The sequence below is a fragment of the Triticum aestivum genome, chromosome 5D (genome assembly GCF_018294505.1).
Source record: "Triticum aestivum cultivar Chinese Spring chromosome 5D, IWGSC CS RefSeq v2.1, whole genome shotgun sequence".
In the NCBI taxonomy this organism is placed as follows: domain Eukaryota; kingdom Viridiplantae; phylum Streptophyta; class Magnoliopsida; order Poales; family Poaceae; genus Triticum; species Triticum aestivum.
Genome location: NC_057808.1, coordinates 501909420 through 501923176, shown reverse-complemented (window position 1 = coordinate 501923176; position 13757 = coordinate 501909420). Strand labels below are relative to the sequence as shown.

Genomic DNA, 13757 nt, shown 5'->3' with positions numbered 1-13757 from the left:
CTGTTTACTGTTCATATGTTCTGTGTCGTTCCCTGGAGCAGCACTAGTAACCTGGCGCTTGCGGCTTCTAACCAATTGCTGTTTCTACCTGTTATTATTGCTAGTGCTTTGTTTGTAACATCTTGTAGCTTCACTACTCCAAGCACCTACTTGAAATATCCATGTTTAGGCATGGCAGATTTCGCCACTTGGACAAGAAAAAGTGATTTTGATGCAAATACGAGACAAAAAAACACCAGTTTGATTTCATCATGAACAGCGCGGCAAACTTTTCGCCACGAAGAAGAAGCAAGAGGAAATGTTTTCTTTCGCAAAATTTATTTTGCCCTACCTGGTTCTTGCCGAACCGAAATGAGCATGAGAAAACACTTTTGTTTTAAAAAGGTTGTCTGAAGGTCGGTGAATTTGGCAAAAGATCCAGGGAAATGTTTACTGTACTATCTGTTCTGTCTCATGCCCTGAAGTAGTAGTAGTAGTAGTAGTAACCTGACGACGTGAGCCAACCAACGCGCACGTTGCCAAAGGCAACTGCCGACGGTTTGGTACAAAACGGATTAACAATCCAGACAGACGCCATCGATCAACCGCAGAGAGGGAGGGAGTTACTTGACGACAGATCAGATGGGATCCGTGGTGGGCACGGCGGCGAGCGGCGTGGGCACGCTGCTCGGCGGCGCCGTCGCCGCGCCCTTCAGGGCCATCCTCAGCGCGTCCTGCGAGGGCGTCTGCTCGGGGACGTGGGACGTGGCCTGCTTCCTGGAGCACCTCTGCGCCGCCAGTCTGGCCAGGCTCTTCATGGTCATCGTCCTCACCTACGTCGTGCTCTTCTTCGCCTACCTCGTGTGCAAGGCAGGGATCGTCCGCTGCGTGGCCAAGAACGCCTGCAAGGTCGCCGGGGCGGCGTGCTCCGGCTGCTGCCACGCGCTGAAGGGATCGTCGTGCTTCCTCTGGCGCAAGCTGCGGGACACCAAGCGCGTGTACCACGGCCGCCGCCGGCGGCATCCGGACGTGGAGACGGGAGTTGGAGATTGGAGCTCCGACGAGGAGAGCGACGGCGATGGTGGCCACGGGCATGGTACAAGGAGGTGGGGCAGGGCGAGGGAGGGGTCGTCGTCGTCGGTGAGGGAGAGGAGGAAGGACAGGCTGCGCCGGTCGCTGCGCCTGAGGAGATTCACCTCCCACAAGGAGCAGTACGCCACGGCGAGAAGCCATGGGGGCGGAAGGCATCACCGCGGCAGGGTCGGGGTGCCGTCCACGTCGCTGCGTGTCGACGCCGGGAGGAAGTTCAAGCGCGTCCGTACATAAACCGTCTTCAACTTAGTTCAGATCATTTATCGGCTTTGGTAAAAAAAATTGCGGAAGTAGTGTGAGGAGAAATGTGTTGGATGTGTTGTAAAAACTCCTTCAAACCTGAGGGGGAGGTGTGTAAGAAGAAAGTGATACAGCATGTAATGGTAAGTTCGTCGCAGCGAAGCCTAGCCAATAAAGATCATCACAAGAGTTTTTAATCAGTATCTTGATAACGGACTGTTCGGTAGTCGCATCTGGCTGTGCTCCATGCTTGGCGAAGAAGGCACCAGCAAATCGGTGAGATGTCTTCCCACCTTATACCACCGCCATGGCCATCAAGATACCGCTTATGTCTCACCTACAATTCAGGGCACGAGTCACTGAATTGTAGCATCCACAATATGCTGCCCTGGTGCTAGAGGCGACCGCACGCTGTTGCTGGCGCCATGAACCCCTTGTGTAAATATCAGCAGAACAGATGCTGATGCTGATGCTGATACTTTTAGAAAAGGTTTTTTGGTACCACCGGTTTGTAATAGGTTATACGCGTAGGACCAAATATTGATGCAGTTTATCACTAAAGTATGATTTATTTATTTTTAATTTACTGTTCATACGGTGCAGATGAGCTCGGGCTCAAAAATGAATATTCGAAAATTGCTTACATTTTGTAGTATCTTCTAACGGTTTCCTATGTCCTCTGCTTATTTCAAATGGAAACAAGGCTGCCGCTGTGTACCAAGTCGTTCAATACTTATGATTTGTTCGTGGCATACCTGCGTTTGGCTGTAATTGCTGCCACTTGATGTTGACCGGACGCATTTCACTTGTGCAATTGCCAAAACCTGAGTTGATCATGTTTATACCTTGCCAAAATGCCGAAGTTGGGTGGGAGGTTTTGCTGGAAACATGACACCATGCATGCAAATAAGCAAGGCGAGTATTTTCTCAAGATGGGCTCCTGACGTAACACAATGTTGATCAAACAGTAATAGATACCGTACATTAGTACAGTATTGGACAACAGAACTAGGCTCAAACACCAGGAAGAACATCATTTTTCAGACAATTTCGATATCACAGGCAAATACAGTACTAAAGAAAATGAAATAACCGTTTTTGCAAAGAAACAGATTATGATGGTTAACATTCCAACCACAAAATTTGGTCTCCATAAACATGACGGTGAATTTAGGAAAAGTGTACTGGCAGAAAGAACGACAAATTATCCACTTGCACGTATCATGCAAAACAACAGCGATTTACTCGGCAGGCAGAAAATGAACACTCGGCAGCAGAGAGACTAGTATGAGAGACTTGTGCGCTTTCACTCCTGGTCGAGGTCAAAGGCAACAATTTCTTCTGTGACATCAACCAACTCCTCCGCCTCAATCTCCTTGTACTCCGCCTCTTCTTCCTTGTCGCTCTCCTCCCCGCCTCTCAGCTCCATCCGGTATGCACGCTCCTCCTCGTGCAGCTGCTTCCACTTGGCCACCCATCCTTGCCATTCCTCTTGAAGCTGCGTCCGTCTCTTGCGCTCTAGCTCACCCACCTGGTTGGACACGTCCAGATCCTCTTGTTCATACTTCTTGCTGTACCGCTTGAGGTTCTTTGAGATGTCCTCCTCCTTCTCAGGAGTAAGTAGTGATGGTGGCCTCGGGCGCCATTGGAACTGTACCATCATGCAGCAAAGGATAAAGCATTACTACATACAGCAAATGCATGGAGATAATTCAAAGAACAAAGGATGGACACAAGCTCTACCTGATAGAAGTGATCCTTTGAAATCTTGTAAATTAGCTTCCCATTGAAGGACCAAATTTGGAAACCATTTTCCATCTCATGAACCGAGGTAACTGCAGTCGCGAGAAATCTGAACAAGCAAGTTCCAGAATCATCTTAGTTCATCTCAGTGGTAAATGGAACACATTCTATTTTAGGTCTACTACATTACAAGGAAATCAATCCATGGAAAATGATACACACTATTACTATTTGTTGCTTTCAACTAATAAGTCCATACAATTTGAGGGTGAGTGTTTTAACAGGTGAAGAAAACTAAAGCTCCCATCAATTTCAGCTGAGCCTCTATGTTCCCAGTGTTCAGGTTATGTATAATAATTCCTATAACCAATTCAGTATATGTTTATTATTGCTTTAACACTTAATTTTGTAAACTTCACCAGATAGTGATGTCAGGAAAAAATTCATCGTGATGAGCTCACCTTCCAGTAGGATCCCACATGATGTCAGTCGCCATAAAATGTTCTCCTGTCGCCATGGTCTCAAGATCATCAACGTTGAAGAACTCCAGCTGGCCATTGAAACCCTTCAGCCCTGCCAGAACAATGAAACGCCCAGCAGGAGACCAGAACAATGCGTTGGCCTGCTTGCCCTTGAGTGTGGTGAGCTTGGACACACGACTAACATTATTGTTGACTGCTTTCATGGTGTAGAAACTTATATCAGGCTTAGGCCCATCACCATGAATAACAGCAAAGCGGTGACCTTTAGGCTCCCATGCAAAGGCAATTATCTTGTCATTCTTGTTTTCCAATTCAAAGACCTCAATTGGGATGTCCCGTTCCTTGATTCTGAACAGCTCAAACCCAGTGTAAATGCTCTTCTTTGTTTTGGTGTACCTGTCTACCTGGACAGCCAGATATTCTCCATTGTTCTGCCAGTACATTTTGCAGTCACTAACACTGAAAAGGTTTTTCTGCCGAATCTCCTCTTTGCCCGGAATTTGCACAAGACTCACCTTTCAACACAAAGCACATATTTTAGCATTCGATGCTAACTGAAAGAACATCTTAGAAGAGGTAACTGTAGCAATTTGTACTTACCCTGGCAGGCTGGTTTCCACCACCTAATTCAGGCACAAAGAGTGATATGATAGGATCAGTAGGAGACCAACTGAAGTCAACCACATTTTCTACCTTTAGGGACTTCTTATCGATAAGAGAGAACGTATCAGTCTCATAGACAGATATAACATTCTTTCCAAGTCTAGCAAAATACTTATCATCTCTTCCACCACCCCACCTTAAAAGACACATAAAAAAACCATATTAAGCATCGATTCAGGGCAACCTAATAAGTTGTGCATTCACTTCAAATTATAAAACTAGTGTTTTCACCTGAAGATAGGCCATGAAACACCAGAGACACCCATATTTCCACCAGTAGTGAAATCATCAGCACTTCCCTTGAAGTCCCGCATCACTTTTCCAGTGCGTACATCAAAGATATTTAGTACGACCCTCTACAAGCATAACAATGCAAGTCAGATAGGACACAAGACATGACAGAAAATAAGTCTTATCATATTCACTTACATGTGTGTCCCTAGGGTTGCTGGGCTCCTGGCTGCTGTAAGTGATCAAATATTTCTCACCAGGAGAGAAATCAATGAGTTTCACCTGTCACAGGTAGCTGTCAGCTAAAAGAACATCACGTATTGCACAGATTAACTGTTAGCAGAAACCAGTACCTGTGGATGAGCAAAGCGCATTAGACGAACAAACTTATCATCACCACCCCACACCTGCGCGCCCTGCCTATGCACGGTAGCCAAGTGTGTTCCAAGAGGGGACCATTGGATATAACTATCCGTCCAGTACTGGCAAAGAAGAAGGATATAGGATATTAATTAAAGTTAGTTCTCCATATAGAATAGGCCTCCCATGAACTTTATTTCCATTTTGTAATACAATCTAAATCCACAAAAAGTTAAGCACCTGCTTTTGGTACACAAGCTCAGGCATTGCCCGTCTGGCGTCGTTCCAGTACACTTCAGTGAACGTCCCAGCACGGATCACAAACTGATCTCTGGCCTTATCATCAGTTAGCCACTTCAGAAGATTTTCCTGCAAAGCACACACATATAACACCCAAGTTACATGAAACCTGTCATAACATAAAGAAACAACATTGTGCGTGTGTGTGTGTGTGTGGGGGGGGGGGGGGGGGGGGGGTACATACTCCAGGAGTGTATGGCTTGATTTCAGCCGGTGCCCATTCATCGGGAACTTTCATGTACTTCTCAAAGTCATCGAACATATTAACAGCAAATATGTGAGATTTGTCCAGTTTGTAGCCATTTGTTTTTTCCCTAGCAAGCTCAGCTTCCTGGCACATTGTCAAACAATCATCTTTGAGGGACATGAATAATTTGACAATCACAGAACGCAAAACAATTTATGAAAGCAAAAGTGGTGTTTGATTTGGACGGGCATTTAAATAAAATTTGGTCATAACTGCAAAACACTATAACATAATAGCAATAATCCAGTAAAACTAGAAGTACAAATACTCCTGCTTCGAGCAATCGTCTTTCTATAGGAAAATCTTATTAATTAAGCAATCAAACAAACTCTACCCAAACAAAGATGTTTTTCATGCATGTTTCCTCTCTACTGATTATCTTCTTCCGATCCATGTTAACTACTAGCAAAAACGTGAACCAGGGTAGATAGTTGAAATGAAACTGGGATGACCTTTTTCATAAAAGGAATGCACATGACTTGCAAAGGCAACAGGATTAAGGCATTAATTACCTCATTCCATCATGCAGATAAGTAAATAAATGTAACTGACAAGAAGCAACATACCTGTGGAGTGTTATATTCGATGAAGCAGTAGCCGTAGGTCTTCTTGGTCTCTGGGTGTGTAGGCATCCAAAGCCCGCCTTCTTTGATGACACCAATTTGACTGTATATCTTGCGTACAACGTTCTCCAGCTTCTCATACTTTTCTGGGGGAACAACCGGCAGATTGTCCACCACAATAATGTTTGAAAAGCCCATCTCAAGCTCTGGAATGTCTTCATTCTGAAGCAAATCCTCATCATCACTGAAAATATGATCGCAACATTACACAGGTAACAAAGTCAAGAAATACCCCAAGCCAGGAAAGCTATAGATAAATAATGTGAAGATGCCCCCCTCCTGGTTAAGCAGGATTGAGGTATTATAGTCATTCTTCTTAAACATGTTGGATCTTTGATGTAGCTACCCTAATAATTAGTTGATTAGTGTGATGTAACAACGTATCAGCAGCACAACAATAAAAGCAGTAATAGACCGATTGCATAACCAAAACAGCAACACGTATCTACTTGAACATACAGTGTCATAGAGTGGGTCAGTAGCATACTAGTGTACTGAACACAAAGCAAGCAAGCATTTCTGTTGAAAACTACACACCACTAGAATCTGCGGCAAAGGAAAATCATTATTATTTGACAGATTCTAACAATCCTGGAGGCTCCAGGAGCTTGCAGCATCCCGTCCCGATGAGACAGAAGCAAATAGGGCAGGAGACGCCATCAAGCAACCACGTGACGGACGGATCTGGAAGGACGTACCTGAGGATGTCGAAGTCCTCGCCGGGCGGGAGGGTGATGGAGTCGACGTCGACGGAGTCGAGATCGATCCCCAGCTCCCGCGCGCGCGCATCTATGGCTTCCATCGAGATCGCTAGCGCCATCTTCGCTCCTCAGCGCGAGCGGGTTTGGGTTTGGGGGGCGCCCGGAGGCGAGGACGGCGGGGGCGGGGGAGACGCTGCTCTAGCTAGGGTTCTGGAATGGATGCGGCGGAGTGATGGGCTCTCTCAGCGACCTTATGCGCGACGCCCGTGCCATTCGTGGGCCTGGGCGGGCTTCAGTCTGCCGCTCGAACAAATGGGCTGACAGTGCAGTCAAATGCATGTGCTGCTGATACCAGCGTAACTAATTTCGTCAACAAATCCTAAAGGTACCCTCTAGTTTTGGGTTTTTCGCCTCTCGCGGCGCTTCCATTGCCGTCTAGAGTTTTTCTGATCCGCCGCCGGTCCGCCCCTCCGTGCAGCCCGTCCTGCTGCCGGGAAGTAGGAGGAGAGGACCGTCTGTTTTTTGCCTGACTCGGCGAGCTGTTGACGGGCGAAACCCTAGATGGCGGCCGAAGCGGGATCGTCTTCTGCAGGTTGGTCTGGGAAGAAGCTGAAGGAGATGTTGCAGCACCTGGATCTCCAGGATGATGAGTTGGATGATGTGATTGTGGGGGAGGAGGAAACAAAGAAGTACGAAACAGATGCGAGATGGTTGGCGATCGAGAAGGTAAACACGACCCGCCCCTTCAGCTCATCGTCGATGTTCGAAACCATGAAGTCAATCTGGGGATTAGCACAAGTGTCGAAGTACAGGGAGGCTGGAGAAAATCTTTATATCTTTCAGATGTTTTGCCTGGGAGATTAGAAGAAAGTTGTTCATGGAGGACCATGGCTGTTCAGGGGGATGGGGATGCTAATTGAAGATTATGACAGCAAGCAAGATCCGGCATCCTTCATCTTTGATGGCATGTATGTCTGGGCGCAGATCCACAATATACTAGAGCTTTACCGTAAAATCGAGGTAGTCGATCAGCTAGCACGTCGTATCGGCCGGGTTAAGGAGACACAACTTTCACCTAGGCTCTTTTATGAGGGTGACTATGTAAGGGCCCGAGCTAGGGTTCTGGTGAATAAACCCCTTACCAGGGTGACTCCGTTGAACGTTGTGGGCGAGGGCAGAAAATTCCTCCCTGTCAAGTATGAGAAGATACCCTACTTCTGCCAAGTTTGCGGACTCATGGGTCATAATCATGAGGAATGTGGAGATGGAGTCTGGGAGGCAAAAGATAAGCAATGGGGAAGCTGGATGTTGGCACAGAGAAGGGAGATAACACAGGAGCAGCAAGGAGGAGGCCGAGCTTCTCGAGGTGGCCACTATGGGGGACGAGGCAGAGAAAGATCAGGCGGGGCGCTCCACCGCCTCGCCAAGCTTCACCAGTGCGTAAACGATCATCTCAAGAGGCGGGGCTAGACTCGGGAACAGAAGAGGGAGAAGAAGAAGATGTTACAAGTCCTCTGAAACTAGCTGATACAAGGGGAAAGGAGCATGAGGAAGGCCTGGGGGTTCGAAGGAATCTGAACTTCGCCATGTCTGGTAGCACACCTGATCAGGATCAGCAACCCAAGGTTGCGACAGGGGGGTCTGACGCTGGAAACATGATAGCGCCGGGCGACATGGGCTAGGCTCTTGTGGCCGTTCCACCACTACCCCATCATATGTGTCTCCCCGAGATGCCAAGAAAGCAAGGAAATCAGTTTCACCAATGAAGCAAAACACAAAAAAGTTGGCATTATTGGCGGGCTCCGACACGGGGTGCCGCCAGGCCCAATGAAAATCTTAAGTTGGAACTGCCGCGGGATAGGCGACCCCACGACAGTTTGAGAGCTCCGCGATCTCGTGGAGATCAGTTCGCCAGCTATCTTGTGTTTAGTTGAAACTCAATTACAAAAAAGTCGTGTTGAAGGTCTTCGGTCTTCTTTAGGTTATGATTTTAGTTTTGGAGTCAGTAGTAGTGGTCGCAGTGGCGGTCTTTGTATCTTTTGGAAAAATTCCTTGGATGTTGCAATAAAGAACTATTCAGAGTATCATGTTGATGCGTGGGTCACAGTACCAGGTAAAGAGCAGTGGAGGCTAACATGTTTTTATGGAGAAGCTACCAGGAGTCTACGTTACAAGACCTGGGATACTATGAAAATATTGAGGGGAGAAAGCACCCTCTCGTGGATGTGCATAGGTGATTTCAATGAGATCGTGAGGCCTAAAGAGCAGCATGGCCCTAATGAACGTGACAGCTCGCAGATTGATGCGTTCAGAGAAACTGTTGATGTGTGTAGATTAGCGGACTTGGGATACCGTGGACTAGACTGGACGTGGGAGAAGAAAGTTGCTGGAGGGCACTTCTGTCGTGTTCGCCTAGACAGAGATTTGGCTTCGTCTTGCTGGTCTGCTCTTTTTCCTTTCGCTTCGGTTGAGCATCTTACCGCTGCAAAGTTTGACCACTGCCCTATTCTTCTGGAGTCCGAACTGATTGATACAAGCGTGTGAGCAAAGCAAAAGCATTTTTGCTATGAATGTATGTGGAAACGAGATACACGGTTTGGAGATGTGCTTACCGAAGCCTGGAACCCAACTGGAAGAGCCCAAACCGTTACAGAGTTGTCCGATAAGTTGGCCTCGGTTGCTGGCAGGTTACAGAGTTGGGGACGAACCACTTTGGACGCGGTCCAATCTGAACTGCGCCAATTACGGAAGCAACTAGAGGTGATGCGCTCGCTCCCAAATTGCATGGGGCCGTCGGCTGAGGAGGAACGGGTAGAAGCCCGCATGGTAGATCTCTGCCTAAGGGAAGAAATCATGTGGCGCCAGAGGGCGCGAATTCAGTGGCTTGCGGAAGGATATAGTAACACAAAATTCTTTCATCGCAAAGCTAGTGCTCGCAAGGCAAAGAACTGTATAGTTGAGCTGCAACGGGCTGACGGAACTATCTGTAAGGAGCAGCATGAGATGGCGGACATGGCTACATCCTTCTACAGTAATTTGTACGCTTCAGAAAATACGGCGGGAATCGAGGAAGTCCTTTCTCACGTACCACCCAGGCCAGGTAGACGCTTCTATGAACGCCTCCCCTAATGCACAGTATAGCAAGGCCAAGGTGAAAGCGGCTTTGTTTCAGATGTTTCCGACAAAGGCTCCAGGGCCTGATGGCTTCCCTGCATATTTCTTTCAGTGGCACTGGGAGTTGTGTGGTGATGAGGTTAATGATATGGTGCTTTGAGTTCTTAATGGAGAGGATTCTCCCGAGGAGATCAACAAAACGTTCATTGTTTTAATTCCCAAGATTGCTACTCCAAACAATTTAGCACAGTTTTGGCCGATAAGCCTCTGCAATGTGATCTTCAAGATTGCATCCAAGGTGTTGGCTAATCGGCTCAAGCTCATTCTCCCCGACATCGTCTTTGAGGAACAGTCAGCATTTGTACCAGGACGTCTTATTACCGACAATTTCATATCTGCCTATGAGTGTCTCCACTATATGAAAACAAGGAAGCTGAAGGGTAACAGGTTTTGTGCATTAAAACTTGATATGATGAAAGCTTATGATAGGCTCGAGCGGCATTATCTCGAAAGAGTTATGCTCAAACTGGGGATCAGCCCGCGTTTTACACAAACAGTGATGAGGTGTGTTACATCTGTCTCTTTTTCTGTCATCTTTAATGGAGGTAAGCAAGAGGAGTTCAGTCCCTCCCGAGGGCTTAGGCAAGGTGATCCTATATCTCCATACCTATTTTTATTGGATGCCGAAGGGCTCTCCTGTCTTTCGAAATCCACAAGGCCAGATGAGAGTGTTCATGGTATTATGGTGGCACCTGGCGCCCCTCAGGTAAATCACCTACTTTTTGCCGATGATAGCCTTTTATTCTTTAATGCTACACCTGTGATGGCAAACAGAGTTGATAGCTTCCTGCAAAGATATTGTGCGGCTTTAGGGCAGCGCATCAATAAGGAGAAATCCTCAATATTCTTCAGTAAGGGCTGCTCGGAAACCTTGAGACAGGAGATAGAGCAAATCCTTGAAGTCCAAAATGAGAAATTGTCTGAAAAATACCTCGGCCTTCCTGCTGATGTGGGCAAAGCCAAGGAAGGGTCCTTCAAGTATCTTAAGGACAGGATTTGGAAGCAAGTGCAAGACTGGATGGAGAAGGCACTTTCTGTTGGAGGAAAGGAGGTGCTCATCAAGTCAGTTGCTCAAACAATCCCTACGTACTCTATGGCATGTTTCAAGCTACCTAGAGGCCTGTGTCAGCACATCAATGGTATCTTCAGGAAATTCTGGTGGGGATCAAAAAATGGCGAGAGGAAGACTGCTTGTGTTTCTTGGGAAGTTATGACACTGATACGTCTCCAACGTATCTATAATTTATGAAGTATTCATGCTATTTTATTATCATTATTGGATGTTTTACAATCATTTTATAGCAACTTTATATCCTTTTTTGGGACTAACCTATTGACCCCGTTCCCAGTGCCAGTTGCTGTTTTTTGCTTGTTTTTTACATCGCAGGAAATCAATATCAAACGGAGTCCAAACACCGCGAAACTTTTTGTGGATTTTTTATAGACCAGAAGACTCCCGATGGGCCAGAGCAGCACCTGGGGGGTGCCCCGAGGGGGGCACAACCCACCAGGGTGCGCCTGGGGGCCCAGGCGCGCCCAGGTGGGTTATGCCCACCTCAGTGGCCTCCCACACCCCCTCTTTACCCTATAAATTCACAAATATTCCGAAAACCCTCAGGGTTAACCTAGATCGGAAGTTCCGTCGCTGCAAGGCTCTATAGCCACCTAAAACCAATCTAGAACCTGTTCCGGCACCCTGCCGGAGGGGGGAATCATCTCCGGTGGCCATCTTCATCATCCCGGCGGCCACCACGATGAGGAGGGAGTAGTCCACCCTCGGGGCTGAGGGTTTGTACCAATAGCTATGTGTTTAATCTCTCTCTCTCTCTCGTGTTCTTGAGATGTCACGATCTTGATGTATCGCGGGCTTTGTTAATATAGTCGGATCATATGGTGTTTTCCCCTCTCTATCTTGTTGTGATGAATTGAGTTTTCCCTTTGAGATTTCGTTGTTATCGGATTGAATACTTTTATGGATTTGAGAACACTTGATATATGTCTTGCAATCGAATACTCGTGGTGACAATGGGGTATCGTATTGATTCACTTGATATATGTTTTGGCACTCAACTTGCGAATTCCCGATGTGACATTGGGGTAATCTATGCATAGGGGTTGATGCACGTTCTTGTCTTTGTTTCTCCGGTAGAAATCTTGGGGCACTCTTTGAAGTTCTTTGTGTTGGATTGAGTATTATGAATATTAATTTGCTTTGGTGTTATTTTAGTATGAACTCTAGGATAGATCGAACGCGAAGAATAGCTTTGTGTTATTTTAGTACGAACTCTTGAATGGATCGAATGGAAAGAATAGCTTTGAGCTGGTTTCGTACCCTACAAACGATTTATTCTTATGTTCTTCGCTAGATAGGAACTTTGGAGTGATTTTTCATCGCACTTTGAGGGGTGGTTATATGATCCAATTATATTAGCATTGTTGAGAGGTTGCACTAGCAAAAGTATGGACCCGATGCTTCATTTTCAAGCATATATTGCAATACCGTTTTTGTGCCCATTTACTATTTGCTACCTTGTTGTTTTTATTTATTCAGATTATAAAAATATATTTCTACCATCAATATTACACTTTTATCATCATCTCTTCGCTGAACTAGTGCACCTATACAAATTGCCATTGTATTGGGTGTGTTGGGGACACAAGAAATTTCTTGTATTTGGTTGCAGGGTCATTTGAGAGAGACCATCTTCATCCTACACCTCTCACAGATTGATAAACCTTAGGTCATCCACTTGAGGGGAAATTGCTATTGTCCTACAAAACTCTGCGCTTGGAGGCCCAACACGTGTCTACAAGAATAAAGTTGCATAGTAGACATCAGACACATCCAAAAATCATGGGGGGCATGGGGTTCCGTGACATCAAGCTTTCTAATCTTGCCTTGCTTGCGCGGCAAGCTTGGCGTCTCCTCTAGGAAGGAAACTCCCTGAGCGCCCGGATTCTCAAGGTTGTCTATTATCCTACATCTTTGATCCTTGAAGCAGAGTTGGGCAGGAACCCATCACAAGTCTGGCGATTTTTAGTGGAAGGTAGAGACACATTAAAGCTTGGGCTAGTTAAACGAATTGGATCCGGAGAAGACACCAATATCTGTCTGGATAATTGGATACCGCGAGACTTTAAACTGCAACCGGTGTACCCAAAAACGTCGAACCCCCCGCAGAAGGTCTCTGAACTCATCAATTCCATCACCTCATCATGGGATAGCGTCGTGCTTGAAGAACACTTCTATACGATGGACAAGGAAGCGATTCTAAATATCCCTCTCAGCTCTCGAGTACGCTAGGACTTCTGGTCATGGCATTATGAACGAAAGGGCGTCTTTACAGTGAGGTATGCGTACAAGCTTTTGTCCTCTACTAAGCAGCAGCGCACAGATTGGCTAGAACATAATGAGGGACACTCGCATGTCGAAACAGACCGCAGGTCTTGGTCTAACCTCTGGGGAGCAGCGGTTCCTTCGAAAGTCTGAGTTTTCGCTTGGAGATTGGCCAAAAGTTCCATTCCTATAGGAGATGTTCGTAAGCATAGAAGTATGGCTGATTCGGCGGAGTGCTCGATTTGTCACGCGACAGTTGATACATGGCGCCATTCCCTCTTTGACTGTCGTATGGCATGGTGTGTTTGGGCCCTCGCCGATGAGGATCTTACAGAGACTATCATCTCAAACAGGGTGGAAGACGCAAAGCTCTGGATGCTCTGGCTTGTCGACACTTTAACTACAACGGATCTAGCACATGTGTTTGGTATCGATGTGGGCAATATGGTGGGTGAGACGCCGAGCCATACACGATAAGCAGTTCCAGAGTCCGCTGAGTACCCATATTTTCGTCAACAAATTCCTAGCAGAGCTCGAGATGAACCCAGAGAGAAAATCACGCTCCAAGGACCTGCATGTAACTCC

General features: G+C 46.6%; 1 protein-coding gene across 1 annotated transcript; it reads right to left on the bottom strand.

Moving 5' to 3' along the window:
• Window positions 1-2367: 2367 nt before the first annotated feature.
• Window positions 2368-6966, bottom strand: LOC123123225 (eukaryotic translation initiation factor 3 subunit B). The gene is made up of 11 exons (XM_044543696.1): window positions 6659-6966; window positions 5904-6144; window positions 5275-5421; window positions 5031-5159; window positions 4784-4912; window positions 4629-4712; window positions 4431-4555; window positions 4137-4335; window positions 3516-4051; window positions 3055-3163; window positions 2368-2962 (listed from the first exon to the last, which is right to left on the bottom strand). The coding sequence occupies exons 1-11, from the start codon at window positions 6778-6780 to the stop codon at window positions 2618-2620; spliced, it is 2166 nt and encodes a 721-aa protein (XP_044399631.1). The 5' UTR covers window positions 6781-6966; the 3' UTR covers window positions 2368-2617.
• Window positions 6967-13757: the final 6791 nt, after the last annotated feature.

Bases quoted from the DNA above. Each gene is read 5' to 3' on its own strand.
- LOC123123225 (XM_044543696.1), bottom strand. From the start codon at position 6,780: ATGGCGCTAGCGATCTCGATGGAAGCCATAGATGCGCGCGCGCGGGAG. The intron at 4,913-5,030 runs GTGCTTAACTTT...CTTCTTTGCCAG, and splicing joins AGCTTGTGTACCAAAAGCAG to TACTGGACGGATAGTTATAT. The intron at 3,164-3,515 runs GTGAGCTCATCA...TTGCTTGTTCAG, and splicing joins ATGTGGGATCCTACTGGAAG to ATTTCTCGCGACTGCAGTTA.